The sequence below is a fragment of the Zootoca vivipara genome, chromosome 6 (genome assembly GCF_963506605.1).
Source record: "Zootoca vivipara chromosome 6, rZooViv1.1, whole genome shotgun sequence".
NCBI classification, from domain to species: Eukaryota; Metazoa; Chordata; class Lepidosauria; order Squamata; family Lacertidae; genus Zootoca; species Zootoca vivipara.
This window is the reverse complement of record NC_083281.1, coordinates 47,831,918-47,848,177: the sequence shown is the minus strand read 5'-3', so window position 1 is coordinate 47,848,177 and position 16,260 is coordinate 47,831,918. Positions and strand designations below refer to the sequence as shown.

The window sequence follows — 16,260 nt, the reverse complement described above, 5'->3', positions numbered from 1 at the left end:
TTGGTAGTAGTCTGCTGACCTTCTGGGTGCTGTCTCCTTCGCTGGCAAATCGCTAAAGCCAGCTACAAAACTGCCCAACCTCTCACCTATATGAAAGGCCCCCCCCCAAAAAAACTGGTAAAATCTTGACCTAGAGTAGAGATGGCTGAAGTTCTTAAGTCTTAAAGCCAGGTAACTATATCTAATTTTGAAAACAATTTTTTAAAGTCCCATTCGTACGTGCTAGAACACCAAGAAGTGCATAATAATGTTAAATACACACCCTAAATAGGGTCTTGTGGCACCTGAAACTCAGGAAGATTTATTGTGGTGGAAGAAATGAGTTATTCTTCAAAGGCTCCTCTTTTGTCCAGTGACCTCTCAGAGCATCCTTCAAAAATTTCACCTGAGGCAGAAGAAACTAAGCCTAGAAGCCGTTGTGTGGAGGGAAAGTGGCACGCCTGTCTCTCAATGAGGACAGGGGGGTTCTCTCATCAGTGAGACCCTGTCCTTGGCACTGTATGCCCACAGAAGGCCTGAGGTGGTAAATGAAGAATACGCCAATCCTTGGTGGCAACTGTAGGGCTCTCTTGAAGAGGGTCTTCCCAGGGTGCTCTGGGAACTGTACCTCTGGTAGGGGACTAGGGGCTTCCTTGCAACTGTCAGCACCCTTAACAAACTCCAGTTCCTAGGATTCTTTGGGGGGAAGCTAAGATTGTTTGAAGCAGCAGCATAGTGCTTTAAATGTGTAGTGCAGATGGGGCCCAAGTATTGGGGGGGTGGGGGCTCATTGGGGGCTCATTGGAGCCAGGAAGTCACAAACAAGAGCTGAGATTGCAGAATTACATTCTGTGTTTCAATAAAAAAACTCAGTTCAAATTTAAGGAAAGTACATGAAATAAGCCAATTCTAATACTTCTTATACCTCTGGATCCAGCAGTATCTATTAAGAGACAATTTTGGGATGCCCTTCCAAGATTAGGAGATGTGTGGGGTTGTTTTTTTAATGACTTCTGCTATACCATCACCTGCCACCATCACCACCTTCATCCATGAAGATGAAGGTCAGCTCACTGAGTGCAGCCTGAGAGGCCGCCTCGCTGCTCCCTACCCCCAGGTGATGGCTGATAACCTGGGTTGGGAGATACTTAGGGGGCCAGAAACACAAACATAGAAAGGAAAAGGGGGGGAAACTCCACCCACGCAGCCATTGCAGAAATCAGCAGAAGGAAAAAGGTACAGATTTTATTTTGTACAACAGAACACAAAATAAATCCAGTTTCTTCCAACTGTGGCATGTGAAGTCAAAAAGTACAAACTGAGGCAGCAGAACTGCATGTAATACTGATAAAGTGAAGTGTAGGCTAGAAAAGGAGGGCAAACAGCTTTGGATCCATGATTTCCTTAGTTTATAAGTAGCTGCTTATAAGAGATTTGTCTACAGAGGCAGCCCAAGGCAGAAGGGATGGGGGGGGGCAGGCAGAACTTCCATTCAGAGGAAGAGAAAGGAAGTCAGGCTTGGGGCTTGGGCCATGGGTGGGAGCTGAAGGTCCAGGCCTCCAAGTCTACCCCAGTCTGTGGAGCTCAGGAAGCAGAAGGGGGATTTAAGCAGGAGTCCTTCTGATCACACTGGGGAAAGCACAAGGCCTTCTCCAGACTTTTCCTTCCCTTAAGACGCATGGGGCACACCTCTCACACCTGCAACCTCTACCCAGACCATTTTGCCGGTTTGAGAAACCGTCCTGGGGTTTGCCAGCAGCCACCGCATACATCGTCCAACTCAGCCACTGCCAGCTCTGAAATGGCAGAGGTTTGTTCCCTGTAGTTCTAAAGTTCCCCCCTCCCCACCCCCCCACCCCGGTTATTCAGCAAAATTGCTGGCTGGGGACTGAAGGTCAGCTACCGTGGAGAAAGGAATTGTGTCACAGCCGCAGTGGGAAGCTCCCTTGCAAATGATCCAGTCCAGGAACAACCATTTGCCCTGTCCTATGGATGAGCTGGCCCCGTGTCCAGCTGGCAGCTCATTTGTAGGAGCCAGGGGAGGGTGGCTCAGAGATGCAGGACTCTTTGACCAGGTGGCAAAACTACCGTAAAGTCAAGTGGAAATTACCTCACTGAAGGTGTGTGTGTGTGGGGGGGAGAAACCTGGGTTCAGCCAACAGAGATGCCCAGCATGAGCATCTTAAAGAATCTTTCAAACTTTGAACATTCACTTGGCCACTTACACAATCGGAACTCTGATCCTGCCAGTCCACAGCTCACTGTCGGCAATGTAGAATGCATTCCTGGGGAGGAGCTTTTATCTTTGGATCAGAGATGGTCCAAAGGAGAAGGCAAGTGGTAAGGCAGGATCCGGTCAAGGTTGCCCAACATTTCATGCTCTGCCATACAAGTTCTACCTGGATATAGTCACCCATCACAACCTACCAGCTTTGTCTCCTGCAGGCATTAAGTGACCAGGCTGCTGAAGAGGCAGAAGAGATTTCTTCAAGCCATCCACAAAAGAGGCAGAGGGAGGGGGTGGGGAAGATTTCCAGTTCCAAGTGACAGAGTGAGATGAGGAATATTTGCTGCTCTGAAGACCCAGAGGTGGAGTGGCCTGGAAAGATTGTCCCATCACTCCCACCAAAAAGCAGCCATGCAGGTGCTGCTGAGAGCCAGGCAGGCCCTAGCCTTGTTCCAAGCTGGCTCTTTCGCCCAGGCAAAGCCTCTCCACACAGAGCAGCAGGAAGGGAGAGACAGAGAGAAAAAGGCAAACACATAGCAGACAAAACCACCAGGGAGTGGAAAGAGTCCAAGGGAGCCAGCAGGGCAAGTCAAGGCACTCTTTGATGCTCAAAATTTATCCCCCACACACCGCCCCCCCCAAAAAGTGCCCAGAGATTTTAGGAAAGTATTGGAAAGAAGAAGAAAAAAGAACAGGTGGACTGCCTGCTCCCTCAGCCAGCTGGCAGGCTCCAGACTTCCTTGCCCAACCAGATGTGCCTTCCAGGGGTTTTAGACTCTCAGCCACAGCAGCATGAGGCAGTACTGGCTTGGAGGAGTCTCAAACCCCTGGAGGGTGGTGCTTGGATGGCTGCCCCCCTAGAAGTACATGGCTGTTTGATGCTCTTCTAGAGACAGACTTGCTCTCTTTTGCTCTGACCATACACAGCAGCTGGAAGGCCAGTCCTGCTGCCTCTCAGCATCCAGATGGCAGCAGAAGCTCATTAGCAGAAGACTTTGCAGTTCAAACAAAGAACATCTCTCTGGTCTCTAATGTGCTCTACTCCCTCAACACACACAACCCTCTAATATGCTCTACTCCCTCAACACACACAACCCTCTTGAGAGGCATGTAAACAGGGTGGGGGAGGTACAGGAGGAAAGAGGAAGAAACAGGGTTTTCTAGGCTGTGCAGTTAAGTCACTGTTGCCACAAGGAATTAGGATTGGTCCCCTTTGGGGCTGCTCCCTCCTACACAACTCATCTTTTTTTTTAAAAGAAATACTTATTCAATACTGTTTGGCATGATTGCAGTTTTGAAGGGCAGAGAAAAGGGCGGGCTGGTGCCTGGGGTCTTGGCCTGCATACCCACAAATCCCTGATGCCCAAACAAGAGGGAAGTCCTTTAGCTTTGCCTTCGTCCCTGCTCTCCTCCCTTCCAAGGTCAAGTAATGTAATGTAGCCCAACTTCCTAAGCCTCCTGCCCCCAACTAAAAGGCGAGGCCAGTGCAAACCCATGGACAGTGCGAAGTGAGGATGCCACAGGGCTCCGTTCAAAGGACAAATCTGCCTGCTCCTTTCAGTGGTTATAAAACATTTCAGCAGAATTCGCCCATGGCCCAACAGCAAAGCATTAATTAATACCTGTGTGCAATACCTGTGTTGGTTAAATCCTGGAAGCCTTCAGGAATGGAAAACATTAGGTCTAGAGGGCTGACAAGTTGCCAGCCAGTCCTCTTCAATTGCCCAAAGGCAGCTGAACCGAACACCAGATTCCTTTCCTGAAGGACATGTTCCTGAGTAGCATGGCTCACCTGCCCCGACTTTCTGCTCACCAGCAGGAACCCCTGCTGCATCTGAATATGATTCTGAGAAAAGGGAAACAAACAAACCCTGAAACTAGGCAGCTCTCCACATGCTATGCTACTTTCCACCAGCCTAGCTTCTAGGGCAAGAGAGCAAACCCAACAAGAAGGAAATTGGCTCCTCCTACTCTGCCCTCCAGCTAGCTTGCTACCCTCCAACAATGCAGCCTGGTGCTCTTCCACCCTTCCAAACCATCTCTCTCTCTCTCTCTGCTGCAATCTGGAGGGACTTAGCTACACAAATCAGTCCAATGGCAGGGAGTCTTGGTCGTGGGGCAGCAAGCAGTTCTTTCAGCCAAGGTTCGGACTAACTGGAGGGAGCTGGCCAGTCCTTTCAGACTGGGGGCCACTTCCCTGGCTCCCCCCCAATCATTGAAACAATTTGAGTAAAAGGGTGGGGCAGAAAGGTGGAGGTAGAGTAGGCAAACACATGCAGGCACCCTGCTCTGAGATCACAAGAAACGGTTTGCCATGAGAGGGAACCTCCTGCTCACCCAAACCCAAGATGGCGGTCAACTTGATTACAGCCATGAATGGTAGAGAAAGGTAGAAGTCACCAGGTCTGAAATTCGGGTGGCTTTGGCATGGGTTCCCCTTAGGTTCTAGCACAAGGGGGCAGTGCCTGTCCCTAGTGGCACTGGCTCCCTGAAAACCGCCTGTGTCCATAACCACCCACCAGAGTCAGGGTGCCGAACGACAGAGTCTTCCGTAGGCACCGCACCTCCCAGACTTGGCTTCCGCAAGCAAAATCTTCCAGAGTTTACTTGATTGTAACAACAACAAATACAATCCAGCTGCTCTCTGCATTTTAAACCTGATTGTACAAAATGAAGACACACAAAAAAGAATCTTCCCTGGACAAAAGTGGGAAACGAGAAGTGCCATTTAGCAAAGGAAAGTTGATTGTTCATTTGCTTTTTAAAAAAAATAAAAACAGCGGAGCCTCTCTGGATTGTAAGGGCTTCTTCCAGTTGCAGCTTCTGGGGCAGCCTTGCAGTGTGTCGCTCTTAGCAACCAGTCAGTGTCCAGGCTTCCCAGCAGACTCAGAATGGCAGACCTCTGAGAACTGGTCAAAGAGCAGCCAAACCTGGCCAGCCACCAGGTAGATTTCCTCCTCCTTTGGCTGCTTTTGTGCACCCCTTCCTACTTTTTAATCTTCATTCAAAGAAAGAAAATGTGCAGCAATGTATCTCCTTTTAGCCACCAGGTGGGGAAGCCTGTGCTACGTACTCAAAACTTGATTTGTTCTATTTGAAAATCCTCTTGATTTGAGGGGAGAGGAACAACAAAACACACACACTTCCTTCACTCCCCTTTGAGAGTATCTTTCTGCTGCAATTGCTTTCAGAAACAGTGTACCTCATTTGCTCTCTGGGGTCTCCCTGGGGTGCAGTTTTCCCAGGGTCCATCTTGATGGGTTCAGGGGAAACCCAGTGCTCAGCCCAGGCCCTACAGGTAGCCACCTGGCCCATCATCCCCTGCAGGCCAGTCACCAAGTCAGTGCTGGAACACAGCAGCCTGGAGGGGTCAGTTACCACGATAAACATCAATCTTGTTTGTCTTCTCCAGAATATCAAGGATATGGGCTTCAAAATCAGCATCATGCACCCCAGTTTTTCGGAACTCTCCTGCATAGCGATTGTTTTCCCAGTAATGGTGCCAGTTGCCACGGCTGTCTGCCCCAAACCCAAAAACGTTCACCTATAGCCAGGGAAAGAAAAGAGAGGGTCCTTGTCAGCAAGGGAAACATCCACTGAATTGAAACTCAGTGGGATTACCCGCTAAGAGACAATGGAGTGGCAGGGGGGCACTGTAGGTGTAAATGGCTTCCAAACTTTGCAAAGCTGGCTTCACCGTATCATTATACATACTGTACACCTTTTGGCGCCAGGCAAAAAATGTTCCTTTTCAATCAGGCCTTTGGTTAATCTGATTTACATCCTATGCCCTTTAAAATGTTTTTTTGGGGGGGGGTTATTGGTGTGTGTGTGTGTGTGTGTGTGTGTGTGTGTGTTGTGGTTTTATGTCTTGATTTTATTCTGTGAAACGCCCTGAGACCTCTGGATATAGGGCAGTATATAAATTCTAACAACAACAACGGGAGGAGAGGAAGTGGCAGGCCTTTCATGGGAGGGGCTCCACACACTTGCCCAGCTTGGAGCCAAATGGGCACATTCATTTTTTTTCACTGCTCTTTTGTGCAAATCTGGCATATTAGGAAACTTGTATTTCAACATTAAATTGTTTTTTTCCTTTTTAAGATTATCTGTGCACATGCCCACAATGGGCCTCATGTTTCCAGAACATAAGGTGGAAGAGGACTGCAACATGGAAGACAAATACTATCCATCAACACTGTCAACTAACGTGGATGGGAAACACTAAGACAGATTTTAGACGCATAACTTTAAATGCGTTCATGTGTGGATGAAGTTGCACAGATGCACACATGGAATGAGCAACCCACATACACACAGATGTCCCAGTGTGGATACAGCCATAGAAGACACCTAGCATTGTTGGTCCCCATCAGGTTGTTTGGTTATAATCTCTTCTATCTTTCAATATACAGCATATTTTATTATTATGTCCGTGTGTGTGTGTGTGAATTAATGTACTACCGTATAATTAAGTAAAACTGGCAGACCTGTCCATGGTCCTGCTTTGTGTTGAATCTCTGTGCTGAGTGATTGTGAACTGTGACCCACCTTTTTACATTCTGTCTCTCTTGCCTCCCCTTTAAAACACACACAGGCACACGTACACACCCACACCCACCCACCCACACCCACACACATGCATCCAGTCTGTTAAATAGACCAGAGGAGCCTGCCAAATTCCAGGCGCTGGCCCTCCCTCTGCAACATGAAATCTCTGTTTACAAGCTGGGAAGCCTCTCCAGCTACTTAAGAACCCACCTCATCACAAACGTGCAAGGCAAAGAACAGGACCAGCATCCCCGTGGAAGGGTAGCGTCCGTGGTGCTCTGTCCATCGGTCATGGATGTATTTGAAGAAAGCTGGGTTGTAGATTTGAACCTAAGGACACAAATCACAGAAGACAACATCACAACAGGCAGTGCTTTCTCTGTGGGAAGCCCCTCCACATGGCCATTGAGTATTTCAATCTCAGTCCACACAGTCCAGAGGAAAAGGCTGAGGCACTGTTAGTGGATGGTTCCCTAGACCGGGTGGCTGGGAAGTTGCCTGCTCTTGATGGGGTTACACACCCTCTGAAGGAGTGCATAAGCAGCTTGGGGGTAATCCTGGACCCATTGCTGTTGCTTGATGCTCAGTTGCCCTTCGTGCTGCAGAGCGACTTCCATTTTTTTAAATGTATCTGATTGCCTTAGGAAACCTGGAGTGTGTATGTGTATAGTAATGCATATACAGTGGATGCTCGGGTTGCGAACGTGATCCGTGTGGGAGGCAACCCGAAAGCACGCAACCTGAAGCGGCCATAACCCGAGGTATGACTGTAGTATGTTTGTATTTTTAGTAGAACCAACCAACCCCTGAAAAAACAAAATACTTGCTTCTCAAGCTAACTTAAGAGAGATGAGAATTTAGAAAATACCCATGCAGATGAAGCCAACATGGATATTTTCAGAGAATCCCTTCCCTCTCCTCCATGAAGGCCAGACTTACCTTGTCTTTGTCCACCCGAAGGAAAGGCTTCACGGGCGCATAAGTGCTATGAGAGAAGCAGAAGGGAGAAATAACGTGAATGAGATGCTCCTCGCCCCCCCTCTTGCTAAAAAGATGCTCTGCTCAATTGCCCCCTCTGCCCTCCCTTCCCTCTTTCTGTCACATCCCCATATTAACTCTTAAAGGAAGAGGGGGGCATGGAGGGGCCAACAGACACAGTGAAAATTTGGGGACTGGACAAACCTGAAATTGAACCAAGCAGCTCTGGAGTTTTACAGAGAGAACACAATTCTCTTCTTTCCTTCATTACCGCCACTCTTGGCTGTCACAAAACGTGAACTTTCACATACAGGTAGCAGAGCATACCTTTATGTATGTTACATCCCTCATTTTGTGTACAACATTCAAGTGTGGACTGTCTGTTCTGCTTACACCCTGGAAGCAACTTTTTTGCTTTCAAACATTTAACCATACACTGGAAAATAATAATGGGTGGGACCAGCATGCTACCTAAGACAGCCATCTTTTGGAAAAGGTCCAGAAAGGGTTGAAGGCACAGGAATGGGAATTACTCGTCCCCAGGCAATGACATGGTGCCTGTTGGCCAGGGCTGCCCATCTTTTCCTCACTGGGTGGGATAGAATCATGGAATTGTGGCATTGGAGGGTATCCAAAGGGTCATCCAAGCTTAACTCCCTGCAATGCAGGATACGTACAATCGGATCTGGCCCGTCGACAAGGCGCTTGCCATCCACAGCAGGTCCAGGGCTTTGAAGGGCACAAGAACAAAGCTAACGTTGGCAGGCAGGTTCTTGGCACTTTCTGGGTACATGAAGTGATGAGTTGTCCTACTCCCAACATCCGCCTCAAAGCCCACTGTAGGGGCCTGGTTCATCCTGCAGGGAAAGAATAGGGGAGCAGGGAGAAGCATTAGCTGAAGTTGTGGTCTGGAGCATTTCATTATTACAAAAGGGTGTGTGTGGCAGCTCAATCCAGCCTCTGAACACTAAAATATTATTTTGAGGGTGGGGGGGGGTGCTTGCACAACTTTTACATTGCAATGATAACAGCATACAGTGAAGAATCACAGTGCCTTTGTAACTATTTGCAGAATAGAATAATTTATTGGCCAAGTATCAACCATACTTGGAATTTTGCTTCGACTTCATTGCAATGTAAAGATAAAACGTACCTCATACAAACAGTATTCCCCCCACAATACAACAGCACAGTGAAAAGACGCACACCACCAACTGGCCCCCCCTCCGCCCACAACTACAGATTCAACATTTTGATGGCACAAGGAAAAATGCTATTCCTGTGCCTAGATGTTTTTGTAAATAGAGTCCTGTACTGACATCCGGATGGGAGTAAATCAAACAAGTGATGACCAGGGGCAATTCTGATGAAAACATCCACACTTCTGACTCTGGCTCTCCTCAAATGCAAACAGCAACAGAACTAGGTCTCTCCCATCTCCAACAAACACTGAAGGGAGCAAAGTTTTTCAGCTCAGTCCTGGATCACCCACCAGTTGCCAAGTTAGGCAAAATCACAACATTAGGCCTAATAATAGTAACCAAGGAGAAAGACCCGTGGGTTTTGCTTCACTGAGAAAGGAGAGGCCGCATTGCTTCACAGGAGGCAGCCAAGCCCCATCCAGGATGTGATTCCAGAGCGGGCAGAGAAACATGTGGATCCCACACCTGCTCTTTAAGGGCAGCTGGCAACCCTGTCCACCAGGGACCCTGCAGGATGCTTCACCTCAAGCTGCCTTTTGAGAGAGCTGCCACTAGATGGCAGCAAGGTGATGAAGGATCTTATAGCCGCAAAAAGGGTCCCGAAAGGGGTGCTGTGGTGGTAGGGCAGACACAGTCAGCTGGATTCAGAATGAGAACTCTGGTTCCCCACACCACTTACGTGTTATATGCAAAAGCATCTCATATGTGCTAGGTGCTGTACAAGAACACAAGGACCCCCTACCTAAAGGTAAAGGGACCCCTGACCATTAGGTCCAGTCGTGACCGACTCTGCGGTTGCGGCGCTCATCTCGCGTTATTGGCCGAGGGAGCCGGTGTGCAGCTTCCAGGTCATGTGGCCAGCATGACAAAGCTGCTTCGGGCGAACCAGAGCAGCACACGGAAATGCCGTTTACCTTCCCGCTGTAGCAGTACCTATTTATCTACTTGCAGTTTGACGTGCTTTGAATTGCTAGGTTGGCAGGAGCTGGGACCAAACAATGGGAGCTCACCCCGTCGCGGGGATTCGAACCGCCGACCTTCTGATCGGCAAGCCCTAGGCTCTGCGGTTGAACCCACAGCGCCACCCGCGCTGCAATTGTAGAAAGCCATGAGATGAAAGGAGCGGGGAGTTGGGGGGAAAGTGGGAGAGAAGAGGTGGAGGAACGAATACGATTAACCAAGTGTCCACTTGACAACACCATCCAAATGCCATATTGACCTGCAGCCAAACACCTGAACCAGGCATAGGCAACCTTGGCTGGCCAGATGTTTTGTAACTACAGCTCCCATGATCCCAAGCTAACAGGGCCAGTGGTCAGGGATCATGGGAGTTGTAGTTCCAAAACACCTGGAGAGCCAAGGTTGCCTATGCTTGAACTGAACTGACTCTGCACTGCAGGCAATCCTGTCGGAGTAATAGGTCACCCCACCTCATGCATTCAAGGGAAAACTACCCAGTTCAGGGGACTCAAGAGCAGCTGCCCAAGTTCATCAATGTTTATTTTATTTGCTTCCAGTTGAAATGCCAGCTTTCCAGGCCTTTCTCTGGGAAAAAGTTTCAGCCACTTTAGGCCTGTTTCAGCCAATCCAGATACACGTTCATACTATTTCAAATTGCAAAGCAATGTCTGCCCAGTGACAGACCCCAAATGCTGGCAGAGCTTCTGGAAACTTTCAGGCAGCAGCAACTAAATGCAAGCACAGGTATCTGTTCCTTGGACAGCTAGTGGGGTGGCTGAAGGTGGCGAACAGAGAATCGCCAAGTAGTCAGATGGTCCCTTGGCCAGGCAAGAGGGGCTGGGAGTCAAACCTCCTTCCTCAGCAGGGAGAGAAACTGGAGTGGAAGAGGTAGGTGGCACCAGCTGCTGCTGCTGCTTTCTTCGTCCCCAATGTTTGCCGGGCTGCTGTTCTCCGATGCAAGAGCCAGCCCAGCAATGATGGAGAGAAGACAGCCCAAGACACAGAGGGATCTGGCCCTCCCAGTCACTCACCTCATGATGAAGTCATGCCCATTGATTTCCCTGCCATAACCAGAGCCTTGCAAGTTGCCCGAGTTGCCAACCACAGCACAGCGGCGGCACGGTTGTGAGTTCTGGGAGCTGTATGGGTTCTCTCCAGGGACAATCTGGAAGAGCTTCCCCAAGACTTCGTTCAGGTTGTGGGACTTGAACTGTGGCTGTAGCATCTGCAGGGAAAGGAGAGGGCAACATGAGGCCAAAGTGAACACCCCACAGGCACCAAGCAGCCAGCTGTTAGTGTGGTATACTAAATCCTTCACACATGGGAGTAGGAGAAGGACATGCTGCCTTTTGTCTACATTTACACCTTGCTCTGAAACTGGACTCAGACCAGCTTAACACCAAAGCTTCCCCCAAACATATCCTAGGAGCTGAAGACTTGAGAGGGAGCGGAGATCCCTTTACAATAATATTATTCGCTTCTTGTGATACAAATTGTATTGGATTAGGCAGAGGTGATTGATAGTTTGGCCTGGTATTCAGTGCTGTTATCACTGTGTCACTGATATGAAATATGCTTCTGTGATTTTCTTTTATGAATTTCAGATATATATTGTATTGCTTTTGCTATTCTGACAAAATGAAATTTGATGGGGCTACAATTGATGTGAGCCGCTGCACTAGCTCAAGCATATTTGGGAAAGAGCAACATACAAATATAACATCAAGATGCAATCCAGGGTATTAACAAGCCTCTTTCCTCAGGAGTCAAGGTGTGTTGCATTATGTGGTGTGAATGCATACCTGTTTTCCAATTATTTTGGAAATTAGTCTTTGAAGAAGTTTATTCTATTACAGGGCAGGTGATACAACCTGATCCAAGGCTAGCTTTATTAAATCTGTTTACAGATGACCATAAGAATTTATTATTTCAGAACCTACTACTAATCTTTTTCATGTCTGCAGCTAGAAATACAATTAGACAATATTAGAAAACAGCTACCATACTATCTTAGCTCTGGAGGCATGGTGGGATAGACTATGGGATATAATCCTCATGGAGAAACATCTTAGAGTGCTCAGGAAGACAAAGACCAGAGGAACTGTAATGTGGAATGAAAGGTGGATGTTTAATTTAGTACAATGGAAAGGGCAATGTTGTCCACCCACCACCAGCTACCGATGCCTTACTCTGGGACAATCTGTTAAAACAGAGTAGAAGACCCTTAACTGCCATAATCAACCATGAACTATTGTACTAACCTGCTTATTGTTTGACAGTAGCATTTACTTTGTATATTCACATAATGCTTCTTGGGGGTTATATGGGGATTGCTTGTTATACGTGTTTTTTGAAACTGAAAAATAAAGAAGTGGGGAGTGGAGGAGATGTGTTACAAGAGATGGGAGGCTGAAAAGCAGAGTGTGAGATGGCATTTCCTGATGCTGTATATTCAGAAATGTACAGAAGCCAAAGAAGAATATAGAGCACTGTGTACTTCTTGGTCCTGGGAATTCTGCCCTGCATGAGATGTCCACACTCTGCTGGACACAAGAAACAGTGGGGTGGGGTGGGGCGGGGGGTTGGGGGCAAGCCTTTCCTGCAGCAGGCCCTAAGAAAGTTCTTCACTAAATCTCCAAAGCATTGACTCTGGATAAAAACAAGAAATGAAAGACTATTCCCAGGACTGGTGACATCTCTCTGGAGGACAACAAATGGTGAGATATGGTTTTGACTCCCTTGAGGACATAAGAATAGGTTGTGTTGTTACCCTGTTCTGTTTGGTTGGTTGTTTACCTGCAAAATATTAAATTCAAAAGAAGAACGTTCTCCTCTGCAGAGGTGGCTGAAGGGGGACAGACCAAACTACACAGCAAGGACCAGCCATCATATCCTCAGGAAGGCAGAAAGTGGTTCTTGCATATGGCCTATTTCTCTTCCCAGTGCCAGAGATGCTAAGAGGATGGATGGTGCCTTCCCCCCAGGTATCCTCACCTGGCTCCTCCGAATCCCCAGTTAAAAGGTAGCAGGACTAGGAAAAGCCCTTCTCTGCTGAGGACCCTGGAGAGCTACTCCTGGCTGGAGCAAACCAGCCAACCCCAGCCTGGTGCCTCCTGACCCCCACCCAGATGCTTTGGGCTAAGACTCCCATCAGCCTCAGCCAGCAAAGGCATGCTGGTAGGAACTGTAGAGCTGGAAGGGACCACAAGGGCCATCTTCTAGTCCAACCCCCTGCAATGCAGGAATATTTTGCTCAATGCGGGGCTCAAACCCATGGCCCTAGCTCCACCGACTGAGCTAGTCTGACAAAAGGATGGCACTAGGCTGGGGAGGGAAACATTCCTGGAAGAGATAGATGGCAAGGCAAGAGGCAAGGAACAGCTGGCCTGCTGCTTCCTTATTCTTCTTAGCAGTTACACAATGAGAGCACCAATCTGGGCCTTTTAAGAAAGGTGAGAAGTTCAGCCCCTGCAGCAAATCCAGCCTCAGTCACTCAGCAAAAAGCTCTGCAGCTTTCATCAAACAGATGGTGCTGCTGGATGGCCAAAAGGAGAGGAGAGGAGAGGAAGAAGCAGGCTATCCAAGGCAGAGGCTGCAGCTGGTTGCTGCTTCCCAAGTAGCAACACCCAAACTAAGAACACATCTGGAGAGGCACAAACCTTGGTTCTGCCCAAACGGCAGAGGGAGGCAAAAGCCAAGCAACCTGCACATGCATGAGTCATGGCTCTGTTTAGACTGCAGGTTTCTGCTTCTCCTCCCCTTGCGCTAAGGGGGAAACTCCTGCAGAGGAGAAAAGCAAACCAAAGCAGCTTTCAAGAAAATGATGCCTGTACCATCTTTGTCGCTTGACCCTGGAAGACTGTAGTGCAAGGCCTTGTCTGCAGATGCTGAAGAACAGGTATTTAAGATTTGCAGGCAAGATAGCAACCCTCATGTCTAGGAAGCCCTGTTGCCATGTACAACTGACAAAAAGCACTCATGGTCAGCTGCTACTTGAGCACACACTATTAGTTTGATTATTCCTTTTGTAGCCCACATTTTCACCCAAAGGAGCCCAAGGGCAGCCAACTGCTAGCCACACAATGGCCCTGGTAAATGTGGAATGGACAGAATTTGATGGTGCATTAGAGGAGCTTAAAAGGAAGAAACAACAACAAAAAAACAGGATATATTTTTTTACTTTTGGGGTGGTGGAGGGGTGCCGGGAGGTAAATCACTCTTAAAAGTTCAGAGATCTAGGGAGAGGCTTTAATGTGACTTTTAGTCATCCCTTCACTAAGACAACCCAGGAACTGCATTCCATCTGGCCTTTGGGGAGAGAAGCCCTGCTATATAGTGATCACTTCTAGGCAAGGTGCTATTTCACCTGGATTAATCACAGCACTGTAAATTATAGCAGCAATAGTACCAGAGAGCTTGATGGGAACCACTAACAGGATACAGGATACAGACTAAGCAGCTTGCAGGCTGGGAATTTTGTTGCACGGTGCTTAGACTTAGCAGGCTGTCCTGGTCTTGCTGCCCTAAGTGGTTGTAATAGGAGTGGGAATGTCAACCCCTCCCCCGGTCCCCGGTCCCCAAAAAACTCACCATCCACCACCTCTGGACATCCAGCGGCAAGTCCATGTTCTCTTTGGTCCACACTGGGGAGATGTTACTGTCGTAGCGGGTGTCGAACCACTCTGAGTCACTCACGTCCACCACACACCTGCGACAGGTGCAGCTCCGCACAAAGAGCCCCTCCTTGCTGAGGCGCTGCATACCAGCGTAGCCTGGCACAAGCTTCACCCGGTGGATGCCGTTCAGCCCACTGGGGTCTAGGTAGGCAATGCTGTGGTGGGAGTAGGTGAAAAGGAGGGACATGATGAAGACAAGCAGGAAAGCCGTGGAGAGGAACCAGAAGCGCAGCGAAAACTTCATGGTGGGCATGAGAGGGGAGGAGAGGCCAGGAAGGGTCACTTGGTCTGTCTCTCTCTTGCAACAGAAAAAAAGGCAGGGGGGAAAGCTGGCAGAGAAAGTGTTTGGCTTCTCAAAAGCTTATTATGGGAACCCTCACAGTTCTCCAGGTGCTGCAGAGACCAACTTAGTTACGGAAATGCAACAGCAGCTGTTGGCAGGTGTTTGGAACAGACCATCCCAGGTAGCTTCCAGCCACAACTCTTTGGGTTCTTCTTACATCAGTCACAACCTCTCTGGCCCCGCCCAAGCATTTTGCATACAGAATTTGGGCCACAGGAGAGCAAAATAAGAGCGACCTCTGCCCTCTTCCACTGTTTGACTCAAAAGAGAGCCGTTTCCACAGGGTCTCCCAGCAAACTAGGTCCCCAACTCTGCCTGAGTATTTTTCCTTCCTGAGAGGAGAGGCAGAGCCTGTCCTAACACAAAGCAGAATGTCATGGTCCTGTCTGCTCCTTGGCACACATTTCAAGGCTCTGCATCCCAGCCGGAGAAAGAGAAAGCAGCTGTTTGTCAAGTATCAGAGCAGCTCCATCCTCGGGGTTAATGAGCCACGTTCCCTCAGCACCACCACTCCAGCAGACAGGAAGCTCCTGCCAGTTCCCATCCCAGGACCTCGCCTCTGAGCTGGCAGCTGCACATCTGGATCAGCGCTGCCCGGGGACAGCCGCCGCTTGGGTGGCCCAGGCGCTCTCTCCGCCCTCTGCTGCTGCCACACACGCTCAGTCTGCAGACACAGCTCCCGCTCAGCCCTGCAACTTCCTCTCCAATTTGGCATCTGGCAGGCGTGGAAGTGCAGTGTCCCAGTGGCTCCTCCTCCTCCTCCGCTGCTTAGGCTTTTAAATAATCCCTTGGCAATCTTTCCCTCTCCACTTGCTGGCCCAGAAAAGGTTCTGCTGCAACAAAGCCCTGAAACTGGAGAGAAAGAGGAGGATTTTAAAAATGATACATATGTAAAATAAGACTTGTCAAAGGTCAGCCAGAGGGAGGAAGCCTCTTGCCCAAGGGTGCCTGGTGGAAGGGACACTCCCCCCCCCCACCCCCAATATGCTCCAACAGCCCCCAGGGAAGGCAAATTCTTGGTTGCAACATCTGATCAATGCAAGCCCTCCTCCCCTCCTGTAAGAAACAGGGAACTTGTGTGAAATTGTCCTCTCCTGCAGGATAGACAATGAAGGGCTGCTACAGATGGCTCAAGCCAGTCGCAACCCAGGGTACCACAGTAAGAAAAAGAGCAGACTGCTTTCCATGGGCTTCTTCTCTCCCTTTGCATCAATTGTGCCATGAACAGAAATCCACTATAAATCTTTGTAGTCAAAGCCTCAGATTGCCACACTGATCTCCAAGAACTAACTCAGAAGGTTGAAGAAAAACCCTTTTCCTGGACCCACCCCCCTCTGTTGTGCA

At 48.8% G+C, this 16,260-nt stretch overlaps 1 protein-coding gene across 2 annotated transcripts in view; it reads right to left on the bottom strand.

Moving 5' to 3' along the window:
* Nucleotides 1-68: 68 nt before the first annotated feature.
* The window catches only part of ST3GAL2 (ST3 beta-galactoside alpha-2,3-sialyltransferase 2), a 36,621-nt gene continuing 20,429 nt past the window's right edge, over nucleotides 69-16,260 (bottom strand). For both annotated transcript variants that reach the window (XM_035119597.2, XM_035119598.2), the window contains exons 2-7: nucleotides 14,488-15,768; nucleotides 10,929-11,122; nucleotides 8,413-8,592; nucleotides 7,697-7,742; nucleotides 6,968-7,087; nucleotides 69-5,750 (exon numbers count right to left, since the gene is read on the bottom strand). In XM_035119597.2, coding sequence (XP_034975488.1) covers nucleotides 5,577-5,750; nucleotides 6,968-7,087; nucleotides 7,697-7,742; nucleotides 8,413-8,592; nucleotides 10,929-11,122; nucleotides 14,488-14,826 — 1,053 coding nt within the window. In that variant the 5' untranslated portion in view covers nucleotides 14,827-15,768 and the 3' untranslated portion in view covers nucleotides 69-5,576. The remainder of the gene's footprint in view (nucleotides 5,751-6,967; nucleotides 7,088-7,696; nucleotides 7,743-8,412; nucleotides 8,593-10,928; nucleotides 11,123-14,487; nucleotides 15,769-16,260) is intronic.